This window comes from Somniosus microcephalus, chromosome 11 (assembly GCF_052327205.1).
Source record: "Somniosus microcephalus isolate GS21.2 chromosome 11, FLI_Smic_1.0, whole genome shotgun sequence".
Taxonomy (NCBI): Eukaryota; Metazoa; Chordata; class Chondrichthyes; order Squaliformes; family Somniosidae; genus Somniosus; species Somniosus microcephalus.
The window spans coordinates 215419798-215444810 of NC_140997.1; the positions used below are offsets into that span (position 1 = coordinate 215419798).

General features: G+C 43.0%; 1 protein-coding gene across 2 annotated transcripts in view; it reads left to right on the top strand.

Annotated features, from left to right (window-relative positions):
- LOC147111232 (histone-lysine N-methyltransferase SETD5-like) overlaps window positions 1-24292 on the top strand; it is a 25607-nt gene extending 1315 nt beyond the window's left edge. The window contains exons 1-5 of one of the 2 annotated variants that reach the window (XM_086001932.1): window positions 231-456; window positions 5451-5794; window positions 18515-18690; window positions 20436-20545; window positions 22450-24292. In XM_086001932.1, coding sequence (XP_085858058.1) covers window positions 5538-5794; window positions 18515-18690; window positions 20436-20545; window positions 22450-23094 — 1188 coding nt within the window. In that variant the 5' untranslated portion in view covers window positions 231-456; window positions 5451-5537 and the 3' untranslated portion in view covers window positions 23095-24292. Of the gene's footprint in view, window positions 1-230; window positions 457-5450; window positions 5795-18514; window positions 18691-20435; window positions 20546-22449 lie in introns of those variants that run through there. The other variant, XM_086001931.1, reaches the window with a different exon arrangement.
- Window positions 24293-25013: the final 721 nt, after the last annotated feature.

Below are 25013 nucleotides of genomic sequence, written 5' to 3' on the forward strand. Positions count from 1 at the left end.
TACCTCTTTGACCAAGCTTTTCGCCACCTGTCCTAATATCTCCTTATGAGGCTCGTGTCAAATTTTTATTTGATAAACGCTCCTGTGAAGCGCCGTGGGACGTTTTACTATGTTAAAGGCACTATATAAATGCAAGTTGTTGTTGTATGCCAGAAGATGCTATGCTCCAGCAAGATTTGGCCCAATATCTGCCCTTTATCATGTCTCAGTACATTTTATAGTTTTTACCTTCAGTCGAGGCAGAAGGGGAAGGCTTGCTACGTGATGTAAGATCGCAATAAATCATGATAGCAGTGTAGATTACCCTAGAAGGAAGGTGGTTGAACTGCAGAGTAAGAATACCCTTGTGAGCATGAAAAGTAATTAATAATTCTATGGCAAATAGTGTTGTGCACTTTCCCAGAAAGAGCAAGAGGATAACTAAAGAAAACGCATGGCCTATTGGAGACCAAAAAGGTAACCTGCACGTGGAGGCGGAGGCGTGGATATGGTTCTGAATGAATACTTTTGCGCCTGTCTTCACAAAAGAGAGGGACGATGCAGACATTGTAGTTAAAGAGGAGTGGTGTGAAATATTAGATTAAATAAACATAGTGAGAGAGGAAGTATTAAGTGGTTTAGCATCTTTGAAAGCAGATAAATCCCCAGGCCCGGATAAACTGTATTCCAGGCTGTTAAGAGAAGCAAAGGAGGAAATAGTGGAGGCTCTGACCATCACTTTCCAATCCTCTCTGGCTACAGGTGTGGTGCTGGAGGACAGCTAACATTGTACCATTGTTTAAAAAGGGAGAAAGTGATAGACCGAGTAATTACAGGCCGGTCAACCTAACCTCGGTGGTGGGCAAATTATTGGAAAAAATTCTGAGGAACAGTATTAATCGTCATTTAGAAAGGCACAGATTAATCAAGGACAGTCAGCATGGATTTGTTAGAAGGTCATGTCTGACTAATTTGATTACATTTTTTGAGGCGGCAACAAGGAGGGTCGGTGAGGGTAGTAGGTTTGATGTAGTCTGTATGGATTTTAACAAGGCTTTTGACAAGGTCTTACATGACAGACTGGTCAGAAAAGTAAAAGCCCATGGGATCCAATAGAAAGTGGCAAGTTGGATCCAAAATAGGCTCAGTGGCAGGAAGCAAAGGGTAATGGTCGCCAGGTGTTTTTGTGACTGGGAGGCTGTTACCAGTGGAGTTCTGCAGGGCTCAGTACGAGGTCCCTTGATTTTTGTGGTATATATTAATGATTTAGACTTCAATGTAGGGGGCATGATTAAGAAGTTTGCATATGATACAAAAGTTGTCTGTGTGGTTGATAGTGAGGAAGAAAACTGCAGACTGCAGGAAGATATCAATGGACTGGTCAGGTGGGCAGAACAGTGGCAAATGGAACTCAATCCGGAGAAGTGTGAGGTCATGCATTTGGGGAGGGCTGACAAGGCAAGGGAATTCACAATAAATGGTCGGATACTTGAAGGTAGTAGGGATCTGTGGACATGCACTCCAAGGTCTCTCTGTTGGTTAAGAAGGCATATGGAATACTTTCCTTTATTAGCCGAGCATTAGAATATAAGAGCAGGGAAGTTATGCTTGAACTGTATAAAACACTAGTTAGGTCACAGCTAGAGTTCTGGCCACCACACTGCAGAAAAGATGTGATTGCACTGGAGAGGGTACAGAGGAGATTTATGAGGATGTTGCCAGGACTGGAGAATTTTAGCTGTGGGGAAAGATTGGATAGGCTGGGGTTGTATTCTTTGGAACAGAGGAGGCTGAGGGAAGACTTAATTGAGGTGTATAAAATTATGAGGGGCCTAGATAGAGTGGATAGGAAGGACCTATTTCCCTTAGCAGAGAGGTCAATAACCAGAGGGCATAGATTTAAAGTAATTGGTGGAAGGATTAGAGGGAAGTTGAGGAGAACTTTTTTCACCCAGAGGGTGGTGGGGGTCTGGAACTCACTGCCTGAAAGGGTGATGGAGGCAGAGACCCTCATCGCATTTAAAAAGTACTTGGATACTCACTTGAAGTGCCGTAACCTGCAGGGCTACGGACCAAGAGCTGGAAAGTGGGATTAGGCTTGATAACTCTCTTCTGTCCGGCACAGACACAATAGGCCAAATGGCTTCCTTCTGTGCCGTTAATTTCTATGGAAGGAGGAATGCACTTGGTATTTTTACAGCATTGAGTATTTAGTGCAGGAATGCGCTATTGCTGGTAAATGTTGTGTCTCTAAAAACATGACGAAGTTGTCACAGTTACCCATTCATCTATCAGGAACTGCTTGCCATTCCAGTGGCTGAGATACTGTTCTGAATGTACCCAGTAAAGCAGTAGAGAAGAATGTGGAATGCTCCTGGAACTGAACCCTTCCCTGGCCTTCCGAGATGAATATATTGTTTGTGCTGATTTTGGCTCTTTCGAGGAGAGGAAATTGTAAAACTGCATGATGTATGGAACTTCTTCCTACTGAAACAGTCCAAACAGTGCTGTGAATTCCCGTTGGAAATAACTAGAATTCTACTTTTAAATTAAAAAAAAATAATCTTGATATGCTTGTCTCTGATGGACTCATCTGCTTGACCTCATAGAGTCATAACGGCACAGAAGGAGGCCATTCGGCCCATCGAGTCCATGCCGGCTCTCTGTAGAGCAATCCAGTCAGTCCCATTCCCCCGCTCTATCCCCGTAGCCCTGCAAGTTTATTTCCCTCAAGTGTCTATCCAGTCTCCCCTTGAAAACATTGAGTGTCTCCGCTTCCACCACTTCCGTCGGCAGCGAATCCCGGGTAATCACCACTCGCTGCGTAAAAAAGTTTTTCCTCCCATCCCCCCTTTATCTCTTGCCCAAAATCTTAAATCTGTGTCCCCTAGTCCTTGTACCATCAACTAGTGGGAACAGCCTTTCCCCGTCTAGCCTATCCAAACCCGTCATAATCTTGTACACCTCTGTCAAATCACCTCTCAACCTCCTTTGCTCTAATGAAAATAAACCCAGCTTCTCCAACCTGTCCTTGTAGCTAAGATCCCCCATTCCTGGAACCATTCTGGTAAATCTCTGCACCCTCTCCAGGGCCTTCACATCCTTCCTATAGTGTGGTGACCAGAACTGGATGCAATACTCCAGTTGTGGCCTAACCAGCACTTTATAAAGGTTCAGCATAACTTCTCTACTTTTGTACTCAACACCTCTATTTATGAAGCCCAAGATCCCAGATGCTTTGTTAACCACTCTCTCAATATGTCCCGCCACCTTCAGGGACCTATGCACATTAACTCCCAGGTCCCTCTGTCCCTGCACACTCTTTAAAACTGTGCCATTAAGTGTATATTGCCTCTCCCTGTTCCTTCTGCCAAAATGCATCGCCTCACACTTCTCTGTATTAAATTCCATCTGCCACTTGTCTGTCCATTCTGCTAGCCTTTCTATGTCCTGTTGCAGTCGATTGGTATCATCCTCGCTGTTTGCCACACCCCCAAGTTTGGTGTCATCAGCAAATTTAGGAATTCTACTCTGTATTCCAATATCTAGGTCATTTATCAAAAAAAGCAGTGGCTCCAGCACTGACCCTTGGGGAACACCACTGTCTACCATCCTCCAGTCTGAAAAACAGCCATTTACCACAACTCGCTGTTTTCTGTCCTTAAGTCATTTCCTTATCCAAGCTGCCACTGACCCACCTGTTCCATGAGCCTCAGTTTTGTTAACCAGCCTTCTGTGTGGTACTTTGTCAAACGCCTTCCGAAAATCCATGTAGACAACATCCATTGCATTCCCTTCAACAATCCTGTTATTTCATCAAAAAATTCAATTAGATTAGTCAAACACGATCTGCCTTTTACAAATCCATGTTGGCTCTCCTTAATTAGCTTAAACCTCTCTTAGTGCCCATTAATTTTTTCCTTGATTATTGTTTCTAAAACTTTACCCACCACTGATGTTAAACTGACCGGCCTGTAGTTACTAGGATTGTCCTTGCACCCTTTCTTGAACAATGGTGTCACATTTGCCCTTCCGCTATCTCCTCCCCCAATTCCCTTAGCATACACTTACCATTTCAAGCTAAAGTTGGCACAAACAGACAAAAGATGCAGATACATTAGAAAGGATATAGCAAAGAGCAGCAAAGCGTATCCCAAATTTAAAAGGGATGTACTAAGAGGAAAGATTAGAGGAGTTTGAGCTTCTGCTAGGAAGGTGCTGGAGGTGGGGTGGTGGTTAGAACCTCTTTAAAGTACAGTAAATAAGAAATTATACAGATGAGGCATATTGGTAAAATATTTTGAAATGAGGACAGTAGGACTGAGGAGGTGATTGTAAATTCATGAAAAATGCATTTTAAAAAGATATGGGAGAAACTTCTTTACTTAGAGTGTTTGATGAAGAGCTACTAGCAGCATGGGGACAGTGGGACAAATGGCCCCCAACTGCTATCATTTCTATGATTCTGTAATCTCCCAGGCAAAGTAAAAGAGGCAAAAATATTGGGGTTGTTCAGAATATTGCTGGATGCTGTTGGGGGAACGTTGGGATATTACATTCTTGTGGCAATCTGCTCCCAGGCCATGGCCATTGCCAGTGCTGCTCTAAAACCATATACTAGTTGATGCACAAGAGTGGTCTGAGGTGACTGCCCTTGATCTTTCCCTCTCTGTGGGGAAAGTACTTGGCAATCCCAGATCGCAATCACTGAAATCAGTAACGTATTGTGTTGGGAAGTAGAAACTTGAGCCTGTGCCCTACCCGGTTCAGCTCAGGATGTGACAAATGCAAAAAAATATTCTTAATTGAAAAAAAACCTGATTTGAGTTAATCTAGTGTCTTATGTTGTACCATGTACTTTTGAAGTACAGTCAGTCATTGTTATGTGGGCAAACAGGGTAAGGTCCAGCAAACAGCAATGTGATGAATAACTAGCTAATCTGTTACTGTAGGTTGAAGGAGGAATGTTGGGTAAGACACCAGGAGTACTCTGGATAGTGCCGTTGAATCTTTAACATTCACCCGAAGCACCAGCATTGTCAGCTGGAATCTTGATTTAAAATCTCATTCAGTGGACTGCACCTCTGACAATGCAGCACTACCTCAGCACTGTACTGGACTGCCAGCTTTGATTATATGCTCAATTCCTGGAATGGGGCTTGAACCTCTCCCCACCCCCTCCATAACCTTCTGATTCAAAGATGAGTGCTACCAACTAAACCAAGGAGACAAAATGTGGGACTCAAACTCATGATTCTGAGATTGAGTCTGATGCTTTACTGACTGACCTAGCCAGGTATCATTTCCCAGCCAGTTGAGGTGTTGTTCCTCTGGTGGGTGAGATGATGTGCTTAGCTGCCCAAGTAAGCCAATTGCCCCTACCTAAAAGTATTTCACACAGTTCACCATGGCAATGTTTTGGAAGTAGAAGAAGGGTTATTCTTGGGTCTCATCTTGTGTTTATTTTCAAGGTATCCTTGCTGGAATATCGAAAGCGACAGCAGGAGGCCAGGGAAAGTAACTCCAAATCAGACAGCCTAGGCTCCGATCCTTCCAAAATGCCCAACACCATGGGCACTCCAACCAGACGAGCTAGCGATGGCTCTTCTGCACAAACGGCAACCAACGGTGACTCCACTGCCATGTCTCGGTCATCCCATAGATCATCATCACCCCCAAGCGGTTTTTCATCACCAGTGCACCCCTCAATGCCTCAGATTGAAGATGTCAGTCCAACGGATCCTGGTAGCAGCAAGAATGCAACTCTGTCTGCAGCAGCTAGCGACAAAAGCCGAGACAGCATGAGCACGAGGTGGTGAGTACACTACTAGTTAACTGAAGCCAACATTATTAATATCAGAAGAAAGATTTGGTGGTTGCATTTTAAATTTACTGAAGTAAAGTCCAAATGAATGTTAGTCTGTAGATTGTGATGGTATAATTTTCACACGATCATTTTCTATATTTCATGATTTAAAGGCCGGACTAGTGGAAACTGAGGACATTTGTTTTGAATGTTTACTAAATTGTTTTTCTAACTCCACTTTTCTCCCATCCTCTCCTAAAGGTATTGAGTCAGCATGGTTGAATTTTCCCTTCCTTAGCCAATGGCAGTGAGGCCAATTGAAGATCTCCCAACTTCTGCTTAACCTTAGCTAAACTAACTCAGCACAAACCAGAGATCCAACCTGGAACCTTATGCTCTGTGGCTAAATAGCACACCATAAAATGCTTGCTTGCTGCTCTAACAACCGTTGCCTATCCACAATGCAGGAGGTTAGGGAACATAAGAAATAGGAGCAGGAATAGGCCACTTGGCCCCTCGAGCCTGCTCCTCCATTCAATAAGATCATGGCTGATTTTGGGCTCAGAGCCACTTCCCTGCCTGCTCCCCATAACCCTTCACTCCCTTATCTTGCAAAAATCTGTCTATCTCCACCTTAAATGTATTTAATGACCCAGCCTCCACGGCCCTCTGGGGCAGAGAATTCCAAAGATTTATGACCCTCTGAGAGAAGAAATTCCTCCTCATCTCAGTTCTAAAAGGGCGACCCTTTATTCTAAAACTGTGCCCCCGCGTTCTAGATTTCCCCACGAGGGGAAACATCCTCTCTGCATCTACCTTGTCGAGCCCCCTCAGTATCTTATATGTTTCAATAAGATCACCTCTCACTCTTCTAAATTCGAATGAGTATAGGCCCAACCTGCTCAACCTTTCTTCATAAGTCAACCCTCTCATCTCAGGAATTAACCTAGTGAATCATCTCTGAACTGCCTCCAGTGCAAGTATATCCTTCCTTAAATAAAGAGACCAAAACTGTACGCAGTACTCAAGGTGTGGTCTCACCAATACCCTGTACAGTTGTAGTAGGATGTCCCTGCTTTTATACTCCAACCCCCTTGCAATAAAGGCCAACATTCCATTTGCCTTTTTGATTACTTGCTGTACCTACATGCTAACTTCTTGTGTTTCATTCACAAGGACCCCCAGGTCCCTCTGAACTGTAGCATTTTGTAATCTCTCTCCATTTAAATAATAATTTGCGTTTTTAATTTTCCTACCAAAGTGGATAACCTCGCACTTTCCCACATTATACTCCATCTGCCAAATGTTTGCCCACTCACTTAGCCTGTCTATATCCCTTTGCAGATTCTTTGAATCCTCTGCACAACTTGCTTTCCCACTCATCTTTGTATCATCCGCAAACGTGGCTACATTACACTCGGTCCCTTCATCCAAGTCATTAATGTAGATTGTAAATAGTTGAGGCCCCAGCACCGATCCCTGTGGCACCCCACTAGTTACCGTTTGCTAACTGGAAAATGACCCATTTATCCCAACTCTCTGCTTTCTATTAGTTAGCCAATTCTCTATTCATGCTAATATATTACCTCATGAGCTCTTATCTTATGCAGTAACCTTTTATGTGGCACCTTATCGAATGCCTTCTAGAAATCTAAATACACCACATCCACTGGTTTACCTTTGTCCACCCTGCTCGTTACCTTCTCAAAGAACTCCAGCAAATTTGTTGGAACATGATTTCCCTTTCATAAAACCATGCTGACTCTGCTTGACTACATTATGATTTTCCAAAGGCCCTGCTACTGCTTCCTTAATGAAGGACTCCAGCATTTTCCCAACGACAGATGTTAGGCTAACTGGTCTATATTTTCCTGCTTTCTGTCTCCCTCCTTTCTTAAGTAGGGGTGTTACATTTGCAGTTTTCCAATCCGCTGGGACCTCTCCAGAGTCCAGGGGATTTTGGGATATTGCAACCAATGCATCCACTATCTCTGCAGCCACTTCTTTTAAGACCCTGGGATGACTGCCATCTGGTCCAGGGGACTTGTCGTCTGTTAGTCCCATTATTTTACTAAGTACTTTTTCCTTAGTGATTGTCTTTAGTTCCCCCCTCCCTGTGGCCCTTTGATTATCCATTATTGGGATGTTGTTAGTGTCTTCTACCGTGAAGACCGATACAAAATATTTGTTCAGAGTCTCTGCCATTTCCCTGTTCCCCATTATTAATTCCCCAGTCTCATCCTCCTAAGGGAGCAACGTTTACTTTAGCTACTCTCTTCCTTTTTTATATACCTGTGGAAGCTCTTACTATCTGTTTCAATATTTCTTGCCAGTTTACTCTCATAATTCACCCTCCCGCTTTTTAGTCATCCTTTGCTGGTTTTAAAACTTTTCCCAATCCTCTGGCCTCCCACCAATCTTGGCAACGCTGTATACCTTCGTTTTCCATTTGATACCATCCTTTACTTCCTTAGTTAGCCACAGATGGTGCTCCCTTCTCCTAAAGTCTTTCTTTCTCACTGGAATATATTTTTGTTGAGAGTTAGGAAATATCTCCTTAAATGTCCGCCACTGCATTTCAACTGTCTTACCCTTTAATTTATTTTTCCAATCCACTCTAGCCAGTTCTGCCCTCATGCCATTGTAATTGCCTTTGTTTAAGATCAGGACACTGGTTTGAGATACAACTTTCTCACCCTCCAACTGAATTTGAAATTCAACCAGGCTATGATACTTTGAGTATATCATTTAATTGTGGTATAATTGGTGGTATTGATTTAATTTAAATTAATTAAAGGGTAAGTCATGGCAGCAAAGCTCGTCCCCGTGGCATGCTCCTCCTGCACTATGTGGGAAATCGGGGACACTTCCTGTGAGGGAAGTGTATCCAGCTGCAGCTACTGGCAGACCACATTGCGGTGCTGGAGCTGCAAATGGATACATACTGCAGCATTTGCAGTGCTGAGGACGTCGTGGATATCATGTTTAATCAGTTGGTCATACCGCAGGTAAAAGCTGCACAGGTAGGAAGGGAATGGGTGACCGCCAGGCAGAGTAGTAGGCGCAGGCAGGTAGTGCAGGGGTCCCCTGTGGCCATCCCCCTCTCAAACAGATATACCGCTTTGGATATTGTTGGGGAGGATGGCTTATCGGGGGAAGGCAGCAGCAACCAACTTCCTGGCACCATGGGTGGTTCTGCTGCACGGGACGGGAGGAAAAAGAGCGGGAGAGCTATAGTGATAGGGGATTCTATTGTAACGGGAATAGATAGGCTTTTCTGCGGCCGCAAACGAGACTCCAGGATGGTATGTTTCCTCCCTGGTGCAAGGGTCAAGGATGTCTCGGCGCGGCTGCAGGGCATTCTGGAGGGGGAGGGTGAACAGCCAGTTGTCGTGGTGCATATAGGTGCCAACGATATAGGTAAAAAACGGAATGAGGTCCTAAAAGCTGAATATAGGAGGTAAATTAAAAAATAGGACCTCAAAGGTTTGCTACCAGTGCCATGTGCTAGTTAGAGTAGAAATAGAAGGATATTTCAGATGAATACATGGCTAGAAGAATGGTGCAAGGAGGAGGGATTCAAATTCCTGGGACATTGGAACTGGTTCTGGGGGAGGTGGGACCAGTACAAACTGGATGGGTTGCACCTGGGCAGGACCAGGACCGATGTCCTAGGGGGAGTGTTTGCTAGTGTTGTTGGGGAGGGTTTAAACTAAAATGGCAGGGGGTTGGGAACCTGTGCAGGGAGACAGGAAGGGGAAGCAAGGATAGAAGCAAAAGACAGGAAGGAGAAAAGCAAAAGTGATAGTCAGAGAAATCAAGGGTGTAAATCAAACATGGCTGCAGTAAACAATAATTCTAAAATGTGTAAGTGTTAAAAAGAACAAGCCTGAAGGCTTTGTGTCTTATTGCAAGGAGCATTCGTAATAAGGTGGATGAATTAGCTGCGCAAATAGATGTAAACGGATATGATATAATTGGGATTACGGAGACATGGCTCCAAGGTGACCAAGGCTGGGAATTCAACATCCAGGGGTATTCAATATTCAGGAAGGACAGGCAAAAAGGGAAAGGCAGTGGGTTAGCATTGCTGGTTAAAGAGGAGAGTAACACAATTATAAGGAAGGATATTAGCTCTGATGATGTGGAATCTGTATGGGTAGAGCTGAGAAACACCATGGGGCAGAAAATGTTAGTGGGAGATGTATACAGACCCCCAAACAGTAATGCTGAGGTTGGGAATGGCATTAAACGGGAAATTAGAGATGCGTGCAATAAGGGCACAGCAGTTATCATGGGTGACTTTAATCTACATATAGATTGGGCTAACCAAATTAGTAACAATACTGTGGAGGAGGAATTCATGGAGTGTATATGGGATGGTTTCCTGGACCAATATGTCGAGGAACCAACTAGAGATCAAGCCATCTTAGACTGGGTATTATGTAATGAGAAAGGATTAATTAGCAATCTTGTTGTGCGAGGCCCCTTGGGGAGGAGCGATCATAATATGATAGAATTCTTCATTAAGATGGAGAGTGAAGTAGTTGATTGAGGCTTGGGTACTGTAAAAGATCCCACGGCACTATTTTCAAGAAGAGCAGGGGAGTTATCCCCGGTGTCCTAGGCCAATATTTATCCCTCAATCAACAACACAAATACAGATGATCTGGTCATTATCACATTGCTGTTTGTGGGAGCTTGCTGTGCGCAAATTGGCTTCTGCGTTTCCTACATCACAACAGTGACTACACTTCAGTAGTACTTCATTGGCTGTAAAGTGCTTTGGGGGTGTCCTGAGGTCACGAAAGGCGCTATAAAAAATAAAGTCTTTCATTTTATGTTGCAAGGTATATGAAGGGAATACCAGAGCAGTAATGTTCCTGTTTGCAGTGTAATATTGCATCAGATGCAGTCATGAGTAAACATGCATAAAGATGATACTTAGTTTACATCTGCGTGCCTTGGGCTGGTAATTACATTTGTACCTCTGATACTAAATGCCACGTGTACTGAAGCAAGCGCTATTTCTCCCCACCTTGACCCAAGATTAAGAATGTCAGCAAATTGAAGTTAAGCTGTATGTAGCCCTGTGTAAGGTTTACACATGGTTTAAGTCTATATCACGCTATGCTGATGGGGATCAGCAAATTGCAGGGATAGAATATGCACGAATATGCCTATTTGTAATGCCAGGAGCCAGATGCTCCTGAAACAGGCCTGAGACAGAGCACTATGCCGCTGTGCTGCTGGTGTATATTGTAAGGTTGGCAGCACAACTGCGCTTTAAAAATAACAACAGAAAATGCTGGAAACACTCAGCGGGTCAGGCAGCATCAAGGAGAGAGAAACGGAGTCAACGTTTCGGGTCGAGGACCCTTCGTCGGAACTGTTTTAAACTTGCCTTTGTTGTCTTACAGTAAAATATTTTTGTTTAGTTTGGCATATGTGGCAATAAAATGACAGTGCCAGTTATAAAAGAATTCTTCTGGCCACTCTGCGTCATGACACTGTGAATGTGCCCAGGAAGATTTTTTCTCTTCATTATTTCCAATGAAATATCATACAGAAAAGGCATTCAAGACTTTGTTGGAAATAGTGATCAGAGGAAATGTTTACAAAGGCATTTACAATGTTGCTACACCCATCTAGGAGCCAGAGCATTTTTTTTGCTCCAAGGGTGACCAGAATGAAAAATGGAAATGTCACACTGGTGCAGTAGGGCAGGTTATCGAACTTGCAGCCCTTAGGGCCGCATAAGAACATAAGAAATAAGAGCAGGAGTAGGCCATACGGCCCCTCGAGCCTGCTCCGCCATTCAATAAGATCATGGCCGATCATCGATCTCAACTCCACTTTCCCACCCCATCTCCATATCCCTTGATTCCCCTAGAGTCCATGCAGCCTCTAAGACCTGGAAATTGAACCGCTGAAGCCCAGACTACTCAGGCCTGTTTGTGCTTATATTTATTATTTGTTGGTTTGTCCTGTTTGAATTTTGTGGGCCTCCAAATTTGGAAAGGGCGTTTTTTTCTTTTAGGGCTGTTGCCTCAGTGTTGGATAAATCCTAAATCAGAACACTGAGATCTGTTAATATTGATAACTTGAGAGATAAACAAATTAGGGGAACATGGACTTAAATTTATATGTACCCCACACTCCCCCCCCCCCCCCCCCCGCCACCCCCACCACCCTCCAGGCTCCCTGCTGTGTACCTAAATGACCCATGGTAACAAAACGTCTGAGCACCCCTGCAGTTCGGGTTGTTATGAGACTGGTATTAAAGTACATTGATGGGACAGTGAAAAGCAACTAACCCAGAATACATCGGTCCTGATAATGCTGGATCCTGACACTAGGTGAAGAAAGTATTGACATCCCTTACCTCAATAAGCTCAGGCACTTCCCTCTCCCTGTCAAACGGGTGCTGTATTTAGAAGAACTAGGGGCAGTGCCAGCAGTCAACCTGTAGTAGTTTAACCAAACAAAGAAGTGACGGTCTCACATGGGGAGGTGGGAGGGTGGGTAGGTTTTGAGGTAATCCTTTATGAAATCTCTTTATCATAGAATGGTTACAGCACGGAAGAAGGCCATTCAGCCCATCGAGCCCGTGATGACTCTCAGCTAGTCCCATTCCCCTGCCCTTTCTCTGTAGCCCAGCAAATATTTTTCCTTCAGATACTTATCCAACTCCCTTTTGAAAGATAAGATTGAGTCTGCCTCCACCACCCTTTCAGGAAGTGCATTCCCGATCTTAACCACTTGCTGTGTAAAAAGGTTTTTTCTTATGTTGCCCTTGGCTCTTTTGCCTTAAATCACCTTAAATCTTGGTTCTCGACCCTTCTGCCAGTGGGAACAGTTTCTCTCTATCTACTCTGTCCAGACCCCTCATGATGTCCTTCATGAAGTCTCCAGACTTAGGTCATGATAAGAGATGGGTTTTGATCTAACAAAACCAGTGAAGTGTGTGACACGGGACAAGTATTGCACAAAATATGTTACCATAGTTCCAACTGTCAGCATCCTTACCCAATAGCCATTGCAGTTTGTCTATCAGTTTTGTCAATGTAACATGTTCAATAGGAGGACCTGAGTGTCCAGGGACTTAATGGACCAAATCTTGCTGGAGCCGGGCATCTCACGGCACGTGCGCGTCAGATAGACTTTTTCCTGCATTTCAGATGGAATATACTTTACACTGTGACTTGCTGGAAGCGCGAGCTGATAACAGCACAGCGAAGGCAACGGGGCATCTGGGACCTTCGTGAATGACAGGGCCAACATTCTTTCTTTGCGATTTAAAGATTGAGAAAGAAACAGAGGAACGGCGGTGAAGGAGGGTGAATTGGAGTCAAATCAGGTACAGAAGGAGAAATAAAAAGAGGGAAAGAAAGATTGGATTAAGAGCGAAAGAAAAAAGTGACAGAAAGGAATAGCAAGAAAAAAATGTAAAAAATTTAAATTTGATATTTTTTAAAAATCTCGACCAACAATTGGCTACATGCAGGAATGAGACTCAACAGTTTAAATAGTTCCCTTTTTGAGCCAGAGAGATTGATTGGCATTGCATTAACAATTATCACATAGTTAAAAGAGTACTTACGCTGTTAATTATGAGCCTTAACTTCCTGTGGCAAGTTTAATGGGCAATTAATGTGATAAACCAGCAAGTTCTTAAAAATAACGAGGAAGTTGAGAGCGACCTGGCGTTTGTGTGAGGCATCCGGCGGAACGGCGTAAATCGACCTGCAAGCTCTGGAGAATCGTAACTCACACCGTATCTCTTAATCCCCCTGAACTTGGCGGCCGATTTGCACATTAATAACGGCGTGCAACGTGAACTCGCCATTATTTTTCCATGAAGATTTGGCCCAATATTTTACCAGCTATGCCCAAGGTTTGTATTAACAACTAGAGATCAGGCCATCTTAGACTGGGTATTATGTAATGAGAAAGGATTAATTAGCAATCTTGTTATACGAGGCCCCTTGGGTCGGAGCGATCATAATATGATAGAATTCTTCATTAAGATGGAGAGTGAAGTAGTTGATTGAGGCTTGGGTACTGAATTTAAATAAAGGAAACTATGATGGTATGAGGCGCGAGTTGGCTAGGATGGATTGGGGAATGTTACTTAAAGGGTTGACGGTGGATAGGCATGGCAAACATTTAAAGATCGCGTGGATGAACTACAGAATTTGTTCATCCCTGTTTGGCTTAAAAATAAAACAAAAAAGGTGACTCAACATTGGCTAACAAGGGAAATTAGGGATAACATAAGATCCAAGGAGAGGACATATAAATTGGCCAGAAAAAGCAGCAAACCTGAGGATTGGGAGCAGTTTAGGGTTCAGCAAAGGAGGACAAAGGGATTAATTAAGAAGGGGAAAATAGAATATGAGAGTAAGAATAAAAACTGACTAAAAGCTTCTATAGATATGTGAAGAGAAAAAGATTGGTAAAGTCAAACATAGGTCCCTTGCAGTCAGAATCAGGGGAATTTATAATGGTGAACAAAGACATGGCTGACCAATTAAATACATACTTTGGTTCTGTCTTCACAAAGGAGGACACAAATTACCTCCCAGAGATGTCGGGGAACATAGGGTCGAATGAGAGGGAGGAATTGAATGAAATCAATATTTGTAGGGAAATCGTGTTAGGGAAATTGACAGGATTGAAGGCCGATAAGTCCCCAGGGCCTCACAATCTACATCCTAGGGTACTTAAGGAAGTGGCCCTAGGAATAGTAGATGCATTGCTTGTCATCTTCCAAAATTCTATAGACTCTGGAACAGTTCCCATGGATTGGAAGGTAGCTAATGTAACCCCACTTTAAAAAAGGTGGTAGAGAAAAAACGGGGAATTATAGACATCGGTAGTGGGGAAAATGCTAGAGTCCAATATAAAAGATGTAATAGCAGAGCACTTGGAAAACAGTGACAGGATCGGACAAAGTCAACATGCATTTACAAAAGGCAAATCATGCTTGACTAATCTACTGGAATTTTTTGAGGATTTAACTGGTAGAATAGATATGGGAGAACCAGTGGATGTGGTGTATTTGAACTTTCAGAAGGCTTTCGATAAGGTCCCGCATAAGAGACTAGCATGCAAAGTTAAAGCACATGGGATTGGGGGTAAGGTACTGACTTGGATAGAAAACTGGTTGGCAGACAGGAAGCAAAGAGTTGGAATAAACGGGTCTTTTTCCGAGTGGCAGGCAGTGACTAGTGGGGTACCGCAGGGATCGGTGCTAGAACCCCAGTTATTCACAATATATATTAATGATCTGGACGAGGGAACTAGATGTAATATCTCCAAGTTTCCAGCGACACAAAGCTGGGTGGGCGTGTGTGCTGTGAGGAGGATGCAGAGAAACTCCAGTACGATTTGGACAGGTTGGGCGATTGGGCAGATGCAGTATAATGTGGATAAATGTGAGGTTATGCACTTTGGTGGCAAAAACAGGAAGGCAGATTATTATCTGAACGGCAATAGATTGGGAAAAGGGGAAGTGCAACAGTCGCTCAAGGTAGGCATGCAGGTGCAGCAGGCGGTTAAGAAGGCAAATGGTATGCTGGCCGTCATAGCGAGAGGATTCGAGTACAGGAGCAAGGATGTCTTGCTGCAGTTGTACAGGGCCTTGGTGAGACCACACCTTGAGTATTGTGTCCAGTTTTGGTCGCCTTATCTGAGGAAGGATGTTCTTGCCATGGAGGGAGTGCAGTGAAGAATCACCAGACTGACACCTGGGATGGCAGGAATGACATGAAGAGAGATTGGGTCGATTAGGCTTATATTCGCTAGAGTTTAGAAGAATGAGAGGGGATCTCATTGAAACTTATAAAATTCTAACAGGACTAGACAGACTAGATGCAGGAAGGCTGTTCCTGATGGCGGGGGAGTCCAGAACCAGGGGTCACAGTCTAAGGATAAGGGGTAAGCCATTTAGGACTGAGATGAGGAGGAATTTCTTCACCCAGAGAGTGGTGAACCTGTGGAATTCTCTACCACAGAAGGCAGTTGAGGCCAATTCATTAAATATATTCAAGAAGGAGTTAGATATATTTCTTAAGGCTAAGGGGATCAAGGGATATGGGGAGAAAGCAGGGACAGGGTACTGAATTTGTATGATCAGCCATGATTGCATTGAATGGCAGAGCAGGCTCAAGGGGCCGAATGGCCTACTCCTGCTCCTATTTTCTATGTTTCTATGATCACTCTTTCCTAGAGGATCCTTTACTATGAGATCATTTATTAATTCTGTCTCATTACACAGTACAAGAAACTCTCTTTACCGGCACCTAAATAACCAGAAATCTCTCTTAACCGGCAAAATTCAGGAGTAGGTTCAGGTAAGTTTTACTTCATATTAGTGGCCGTGTAACCGGGGTTCCTGGATCTGTGGTCGTGTAACTGGGGTTCGTGCACCTGTTGCCATGCAACAGGGACGCCTGGATCTGTGGCCGTGTAACCGGGGTTCCTGCATCTGTTGCCATGGAGCAGGGACGCCTGGATCTGTGGCCGTGTACGAGGCTCTTGTACCTTAGTAAGTATACCTCTCTGTAATCCGGACTTTTTGATCAACCGGCAGACGCCGGCCCCGTCGGTGCCGGATAAAAAAGAGTTTCCTGTATATCCAAGATAGCCTGCTCCCTGGTTGGTTCCATTACATACTGTTCTGGGAAACCATCCCGGATACACTCAATGAACTCCTCCTCAAGGCTATCATAGCCAATTTGATTTGTCCAATCAATATGGAGATTGAAATCACCCATGATTATTACCGCACCTTTTTTACAGGCTTCCATTATTTGTTGATTTATACTCTGTCCAACAATATTGCTACTGTTTGGGGGCCTGTAGACTACACCCAGCAGAGACTTTTTCCCCTTATTATTTTTTATCTCCATCCAAACCGATTCTACATCTTGATCTTCTGAGCCAATATCACTTCTCACCACTGCATTGATCGCATCCTTTACCAACAAAGCCACCCCACCTCCCTTTTCTTTCTGTCTATCTTTCCGAATTGTCAAATACCCTGGAATATTCAGTTCCCAGCCCTGGTCACCTTGCAACCACGTCTCTCTAATGGCGATCAGATCATACTCATTTGTATCTATTTGTGCCATCAACTCATCTATCTTGTTACGAATGCTGCGTGCATTCAGATATAGAGCTTTTAATGTTGTATTTTTACCATTTCTCCTTGCTTTGGCCCCATTTTCTGTTGCACTCTTATTTTTAAACATTCTGTCCCTTCCTGTCACACTTTGGTTATTATTTCCCCCATCTCTTTCCTGTTCTATTGTTTTCTCATTTCTCATTGACTTTTTAAATTTCCACTCACCTGGACCCTCCCCCCCACTATTTAGTTTTAAAGCCCTCTTGTGATGAAGCGAAGCATGGGGTGAAGTCATTACCTGTAATTTTTAACTAATTGTTTCTTAAATACTTTATTTCCAATTCTGTCAAATGGATTTTCATGATGATGGCCAGGCATCTGTGGGGAGATGCAAATTTGGAAATGTGGTATTAAAGATTTATCTGTCCTAAAATAAGTAACATAACCAATAATGTCAAATGTGTACTGTGAGAAGAAAGATTTGCATTTATATAGCGCCTTTCAGGACCACCGCACGTCCCAAAGCACTTTACAGCCAATGAAGTACTTTTTGAAGTGTAGCCACTGTTGTAATGTAGGAAACGCGGCAGCCAATTTGCGCACAGCAATGTGATACTGACCAGATAATCTGTTTTAATGATGCTGATTGAGGGACAAATATTGGCCAGGACACCGGGGATAACTCCCCTGCGCTTCTTCGAAAATGTGCTGTGTGATCTTTTATGCCACCTGAGAGCAGACAGTTTTAACGTCTCCTCTGAAAGATGGCACCTCTGACAGTGCAGCACTCCCTCAGTACTGCACTGGAGTGTCAGACTAGATTTTTTGTGCTCAAGTCTCTCGAGTGGGACTTTTGACTAAGAGGCAAGGGTGCTACCAACTGAACCAAGGCTGACACGCAAGACGAATCAGCTGTGTAATCATTTATATTTCCATCTGTTAGTTACCCAGTCAGTTCATTTGTAGAATGTATATCATACTTCATAGTTAGTCATAAAGTATTCAATTGATCTCTAATGGGGTTGATTTGGTTACACAGATTAACATTGTCTATTCAGTAAAAGTTTGGAAATAAGGCATTCTTCTTTCTTCGTCCCAAGGAAGATGGGAAAGTCACCACAACATCCAGAAATACAATTGGCAGAGGAAAGGGACCAGCTTGATACAGGAAACTTTGTGTTATCCGGAGGCTAAATGTCTGGCAAGCTCAAGCCACCGACAAAAATCAGGAGCCGTTTTGTTAGGTTTTTTTTCTTCTCGTGGCTTTTTTTTTTCAACAGTCAGGCTCTGCAAAGTCTCTCTGAAGCTGTTGCTAAGCGACAGAGACGCTTCCAAGGTACGGCTGACTGTTTAGAAGCTGTTGCTAAGCAACAGTGTTTGTTGCCAGATACGGAGATGAAAAGCTCCGTATGCTTCAACATTAACGCTGGTTTGTCCGGCAGTTTTGAGGGAACGGCAACAGCTCGGTCCCATCGGTGCCGGATAGCACAAAGTTTCCTGTACTAGGGTAGACTGCCAAAGAGGGGATAGGAAAACAAACAGAAGAAAGTTATCTGGGAAAGAAGCATTTTTTTTGTGCGTATGTTTTTATGTTTCAGGATGGTTTCTACGTCGGTAGAGCGATTGCGAGAGGATCGGGGTATGTTGGAACGTGTTCTGAGGAGGGTGGAAATTGGAAGTATGAAGCGAACAGGAGATGAGAGAAGTACATTGGACCGTGTTCTACGCCGAATAGAAACTGGTGCAGTGGACTCGGTCAGGGAGAAGGATACAGGTGTGAAATTATTAATGGATTCAGAGTTTATGTTCTGAAATTCCAAACTTTATTTTGCTTGATGATTGTCAAAACTTGTTGCATGTGGCTAAACTATTTAAGTGTGCCTTTGAGCATTTTTCCACTTCTAAATTATAGGTGTTCATTTTTTTACAAAAATATATACATATAACCTCAATATCTTTGACATCCAGAATCAGCATCGACTCCTCCCAGACTGTTGGCATAGGTTGGATCCTGAGCACAGTTCTCTCTACAGGAAAGCACTGTGATTTCAGTGTATTCACAAGAAGTACCCTTAATAGGCCAGAGCGCGTTTTTTCCCACATCAGCTATTCATCTTGCCTCCCCAATTGTCTATTTGTGACAAATTTTGGGCAATTTTGTGCTGTGATTTATGAACACTGGGAACTTGGTTGCTGCTATCCCAAATGTTCATCTGCCATCATTGAACTTTTGATATTAACTCATGTCCAGGAGGCTGAAGGGATGTAATCTGTCACCCCCGATCCTCTCTAACTTCTACCGCTGCACTATAGAGAGCATCCTGACAAACTGTATCACGGTATGGTACGGCAGCTGTAGCTCCCATGACCGGAAAGCCCTGCAGCGGGTAGTCAAAACTGCCCAACGCATTACCGGCACCCGGCTACCGACCATAGAACATATATATCAGAAACGCTGCCTACGGAGGGCACGGACCATCATCAAAGACCCTACCCACCCCAGCCACAGTCTGTTCGCCCTCCTGCCATCTGGAAGACACTACAGATGCATTCGCACCCGTACGACCAGATTTAGGAACAGCTTCTTTCCCAGGGCTGTCATCCTACTGAACTCCACAAATAAACACTAAAGCCTGCACATCTGCCGATGCACTTTATTATGGTCATATTTATGCTAATATATATGTACAAATGTATGTTGAAATGTTTAAGTGTCCTAATCCAAATTGTACACTCTCGGGAGCCGCAAGCCTACATTTCGTTGTACTGCACTTGTGCACTAACAATGACAATAAAAGTTGATTTGATTTGAAAGGGCAGAGTATTTGCTGCTGTTTTTTGATGATATAACAGAACTGTCATTGATGCCCATGAAGGAAGTGTATTATTTGGTTTCTTTCTTGGTAAGGGAAGTATAAAACATGTGCTCTTGGTGAGGAAACTATAAGCAGTATGTTTCCTTGGGTTTCTGGCCTATTGAAGATCCATGAAAGAGACCGTCTGATGTGAGCTAGATGCAGAACTTAATTACTATGGGGGTTTCAACCTAGTTCTTAGCAAACCTTAGTATCTCTTTATTGGGGAGAGGAGGAAATAAAAGCATTGCTGGCCTCCAAAGCCCTGCTCATTCTGGGTTGCCTCATAGCTACAAATTAAAATTAAGATTTCCGTTGAGGACTTTTCTAATCTTTGCAATAGCAAATAACTGATCCTGTCTCCCATGCTTCCCAAGCTAACATTCTTGTATGTGTTTTATCTTTATCAATTTTGTAGACAAGTCTGAAGGTGAAGCCACCCGCCCCCCCCCCCCCCACACACATCAACACCAGTATAGATCTGTGGTGTCACAGTGCCCAAAGCACTGCATAAGAAAGCATGGAATGAGCAGGGCATTTGGGCCGTTGAGCTCTGGTAGCAGCTTGGGGTTAACTTTCATATTCTCTATTGGGACTGACAGTAGAATTGTTAACCCTCATCTTTTCACAGCCAGTGATATTTCTGTTAATGCTGCATTTTCAGATTCCACAGATGGTGATGGACCAGAGACACATGGCCCAGCACGCACCAAGACTTCTCCTATTCACAGTCCCCAGAGATATAGTCACAGTCCTTCTAGATATAATCATCAGGTAAAGAAGCCTTTCAATACTAAGCCAATTCTTCCAAATTGTGTCATTGAACCAAAAAAGTTTACAGAACAGAAGGAGGCTATTCAGCTCATTGTGTCTGTGCTGGCTTATTGTTAACCCCACTGCCCTGCTCCTTTCCCATAGCCCTGTATCTTCTGCTTCGAATACTTTATTTTTCAATCTAGTGTCTGAAAGGGCTGTTGTCCTGAGTGAATTTCCCATTATTACCACTCTCTTATTCTTGTGTTTCTTCTGTCTCTTATGTCCCGGTGGTCCCCTGATCCACAGTATTGCTCAGGACAACTTTCTGTTGAGTCCACCTCACAGTTGTCCAATATATACAGGTGCAAGGAAGCACTCTTGTACAGTTCCAGTAACTTAGGGCTTCCCTGCAACTGTGACTTGCATCTCCCTCTGCTCTCCTGGCAGAGAATTACCGACCGACCTCTCTACTAATCTTGGGTGATCACATTCAGGAGAGTATGATCCAAAGATGCCTTTTCTCGTTTCATGCTGTGGAGTGTGGTCAGTTGCTCCCCAAGCATAGATTCTCTGCTGCAGACTCAATTTTTCAACACTTGCAAATGAACTCCCTTAGATACACTGAGAATCCATGATAGCCCACATATCGCACTCCACGCACATCACCGTGGTCCCCCTGTTGTGCCATCCCTCTGTACATAACTGATTAAGACTGCGGGTAGTGTTGGCCTGAACTCCAATTAGCACCAAATTCTTGCAAGAGTCAAACTCTGCTTATTCAACTTTACACGAATATCAATTCTAGAAAAAGTCATTCACTTACCAGTCATAGCCCTGTAACTTTAGACCAAATGTTCCGTCAGTGCCAATTTCTGAAATGGGAAAACGTCTTCCCTTAAATATTACACTTTTGTCTTTCATCAAAAGTAAAAAAAAAAATGTAGCTATGTGAATTTTTACATTGCCACCTTCTATTTTTTCTGAATATAAAATTGGCAATTTAGTATTTAATTATGTTGGGGGGGGGGGCTTTTTTGCTATGAGCCGCACCAGACAATTTGGGATGTAAACTATTACTGGGTGATTCAGCCCCACTCTCATTATTCAGACATTCTTGTGACCCAGAGTAGTGAATTCCATTGAGAATCACCACTCTATTTGTTCTGTCTCTATCCAATGGTTTTTGGCCTTTGGGTTCTTGCTGGTGTGAACAACCTGTAGACTGCATAAAAGTTAAGTCTACAGTTTCAAAGATCTGTACTCTTAATAGCCCATTTTTACTCCACCAGGACAAGGATTTTTAGCTTAAAAATAATTCAAAAGAAGCATTTGATAACTAGTGTACAAAACTTCTCAAGCAAGGAGCATGTATTTGAAAATGTACTTCATGTTCTGGCTTCTCTCAGAGCGATGAGTTTCATTATTCTTAGCTGACTTGTCTAAGTAACATTGGGGGAAAAACTATTTGGGTAGGAGGGAATCATGACACCCTGTCTTGACAGGTCTGCTAGGGCATCAAATTGATGCTTTCTGTGCAGATGCCCATGAAATGGATTGTGCCTCTCCTGAATATGATGGCAGACACTTGAGAGTAAAATATTCATCTGCTTTGCTGTATAATCCCAGTTCTGATAAAGATGAGGTACCTGTGCAGTAGCTGACACCATTTTAAGTTATTTTTTCTACTTTTTATGCTTTAAAACAACTGTTCAAACGCAGTCTAGGAATAGATTTTGTATGTAGAATCCATTGTTCAGTGATAAGATGAATATAAACAAAGGACATGGGCAGTTAACGTGACCATTCAAATGAATGCACTTCCTATTTAAATATGTTTTTAAATTATACATGGAATAGAGTATGTTTCATTTAAAAATATATATATATATAAATATCTTTTAAAATGAATTGATTTTGATCAGCTTCTACAGGCACAGCCTGACGGACTCCCCTCTGAACCTCATGTACTTCCACAACAAAGCATGTCCCCCTACAGAACGCACAGCTCCTCGAGTGTTCCCTCGGCTCACGCACAAGGACACATCTACAGATCTTCATCCCACGCCCTGGGGCAGAGTGGATCCCAGAGCCAGCTAGATTCCAGCCTCACGACAGCTCCTCTCTCCACTCTCTACTCAAGCCCCGTTCATTCAACATCTGTTGATACCTCTGTGGTCCAGTACGTAGGGAATTCAGGGTACTACAGCGGTCAGCAGCCTCCTGGGAGTGTCTTGCATACATTGAGTAGCACTCAGCAAAAGACTAATTCTGGAAGTACTCCTTCTACAGCTGCTAGCCCACTACAAAGCACCTCAAAAAGCATAACAACTGACTCCACGCTTACCCCAACCCCGAGCACCATAAACTCTACTGTTGCACAGACTGCAAGGCCATCACAATCAGGCTCATGGACCTTAAGCCCAGCAAGTTCGGGGCAACCACTTCACTCCGGAGCTAAGATTACCACGGCATCAAGTTCTCAGCACTACCGAAATACTGGGATCGCCCAGTACCAACCTCCACAGGTCCAAGGTGCAAATGTAAGGACACAATCGAGCACGTACTAGACTATGGACGCAGCCATGACCTTGTTGGAGATGTTTGCCCGGATGTATAACTCATCTGTGTGTCTATATAGGCCACCAGCATATGGACCTAGTGTGGCATAAACAACGTTAAAGTATGGACCTCGAGTTCTGGAGATTGTTGGGCCTATACCAGCATTTACTAGAACCCCCTTCATACTGTACAAAATCCTGTACAAAAACAAAAGTAAGAGTTAAGAACTGTGTACCTATTGGTAAGGTACATTTTAAGCTTATAATTCAGATAAATATGGTTTAGGCATTTTTTTCCTCCAGTTTATTTTAAATAAACTAGTCATGTGCAGTAAGACTTTTTTTTTAAATCAGAAAGAAAGCATTTGTAGCGTCAGAAATTAAGGCACTGGGGAAGGTGTTGATAGGGTGGGGAAAGTTTGTGTAGACAACCATTCCACGTGCCAGCTTCTCACATGTATACTGTAATATCCTGGAGTAGAAGATTTTATTTATCTAATTTTATATATAACCATTCTAGGCTAGCTATTACCTTACCCACACAGCGGAGTTTAATCCACGGTGCTGCAAAGAGTTTTTATTTTACACCTGATGCTGTGAGTCCCCTGGTGAGGCGCGAGAGTGGAAAAAAATGTTGTATTTCAGTGACTGTTACAATCTCAAAAGTTTTTTTTTTAAATTTGAAATCTTAAATTCAGGTGTTTGTTCAACTGAAGGGAGGAAGTGGTCTCCATTTTGAAAGATGTAACATGTGACAAAATACAAGTTTAAAAAAAAAAGTGATGCAGTCTTGCTGCATATTGTATAATGGGAGTTTAATACTGTTCTTTTATTCAGAACACTCTGTATATACCACAGCTACTTGTTATCCTCAGAGGATTTAGTTGCCTGACTTTGCATTATGTACATTGATAATTTTTTTTGTGTATAATTTTTCTCGTGCACCTTTTTTCCTTTTTTTTTGACAACAGCTTTCGATCTCCCATTGGGCGTCTCCGTGTGCAGTCTTTTTTTTTTTCGATGTGCGATGTGCATGAGGCGAGTTTGTTCCTGAATGTAGCTGTTGACTGAGTTGCACATCATTTACAATCAAGGAGAATTAAAAAAAAAAAAATTAAAAAATAAAACGGTAGCCTTGCTTTCTAAACATGTACAGTCAACCCCTCCTGTGGAGTGTACAAAAATAAAACAGTTCATTTCTGCACAATTCTCTTTCCATATTTTTTACAAGTTAAGACAGTCTGCTGTACAGGTGATTTTTATTTTTTGTTGCAAGCTGTATCCTACTCGCTCTCTATTACCTACAGTTTTGTTCCCTGGGCCAGATACTCCGGGTCGGAGTACAGGGAGATGACCTGCTACCAGGACACTCTCAATGACACTCACTCTTGATCCAGCTTTTGTATGCAAATATCCCCATGATACTCTATTCTCTGAGAGCATGGCTGAGATTAGAAACCCTATTTGTGGAATATTGTTGATGTGCACTCTATTCCTACCACTGTGCACGTCATGGTGTCACGCTGGCCTTCACTTGGGCTGTTACCACGAAGTCTATTGCATTCTCCACACTTGGACTTATGCAAGATAGTGCAGTACAGCTTGCGTCTCAGCTGCTTGTACAAATGGAGTGATTTTTTCCCCCCCAAGATTAACTCAAGGAGTGAGTGAGCTTACACAAAGTACTTACCCATGGATCACCTATATGTTTAATTTTAAAACTATTAATTTCAAAGATGCTCTGACTGAGGGTGTGTTTTAGATTGGACAAAAACAGGCCCGACTAGTGGAAACAATTTAAATATACAATTTTAACTAAACAGGGAGAAAATGTTTTCCAGTAATGGTACTTGTGTTGCTCTTTATACCCCAAGCACCTTTGCGTGCCTGACTGTCTGTTTACATCTAACTTGTGTCTGACATTTTGT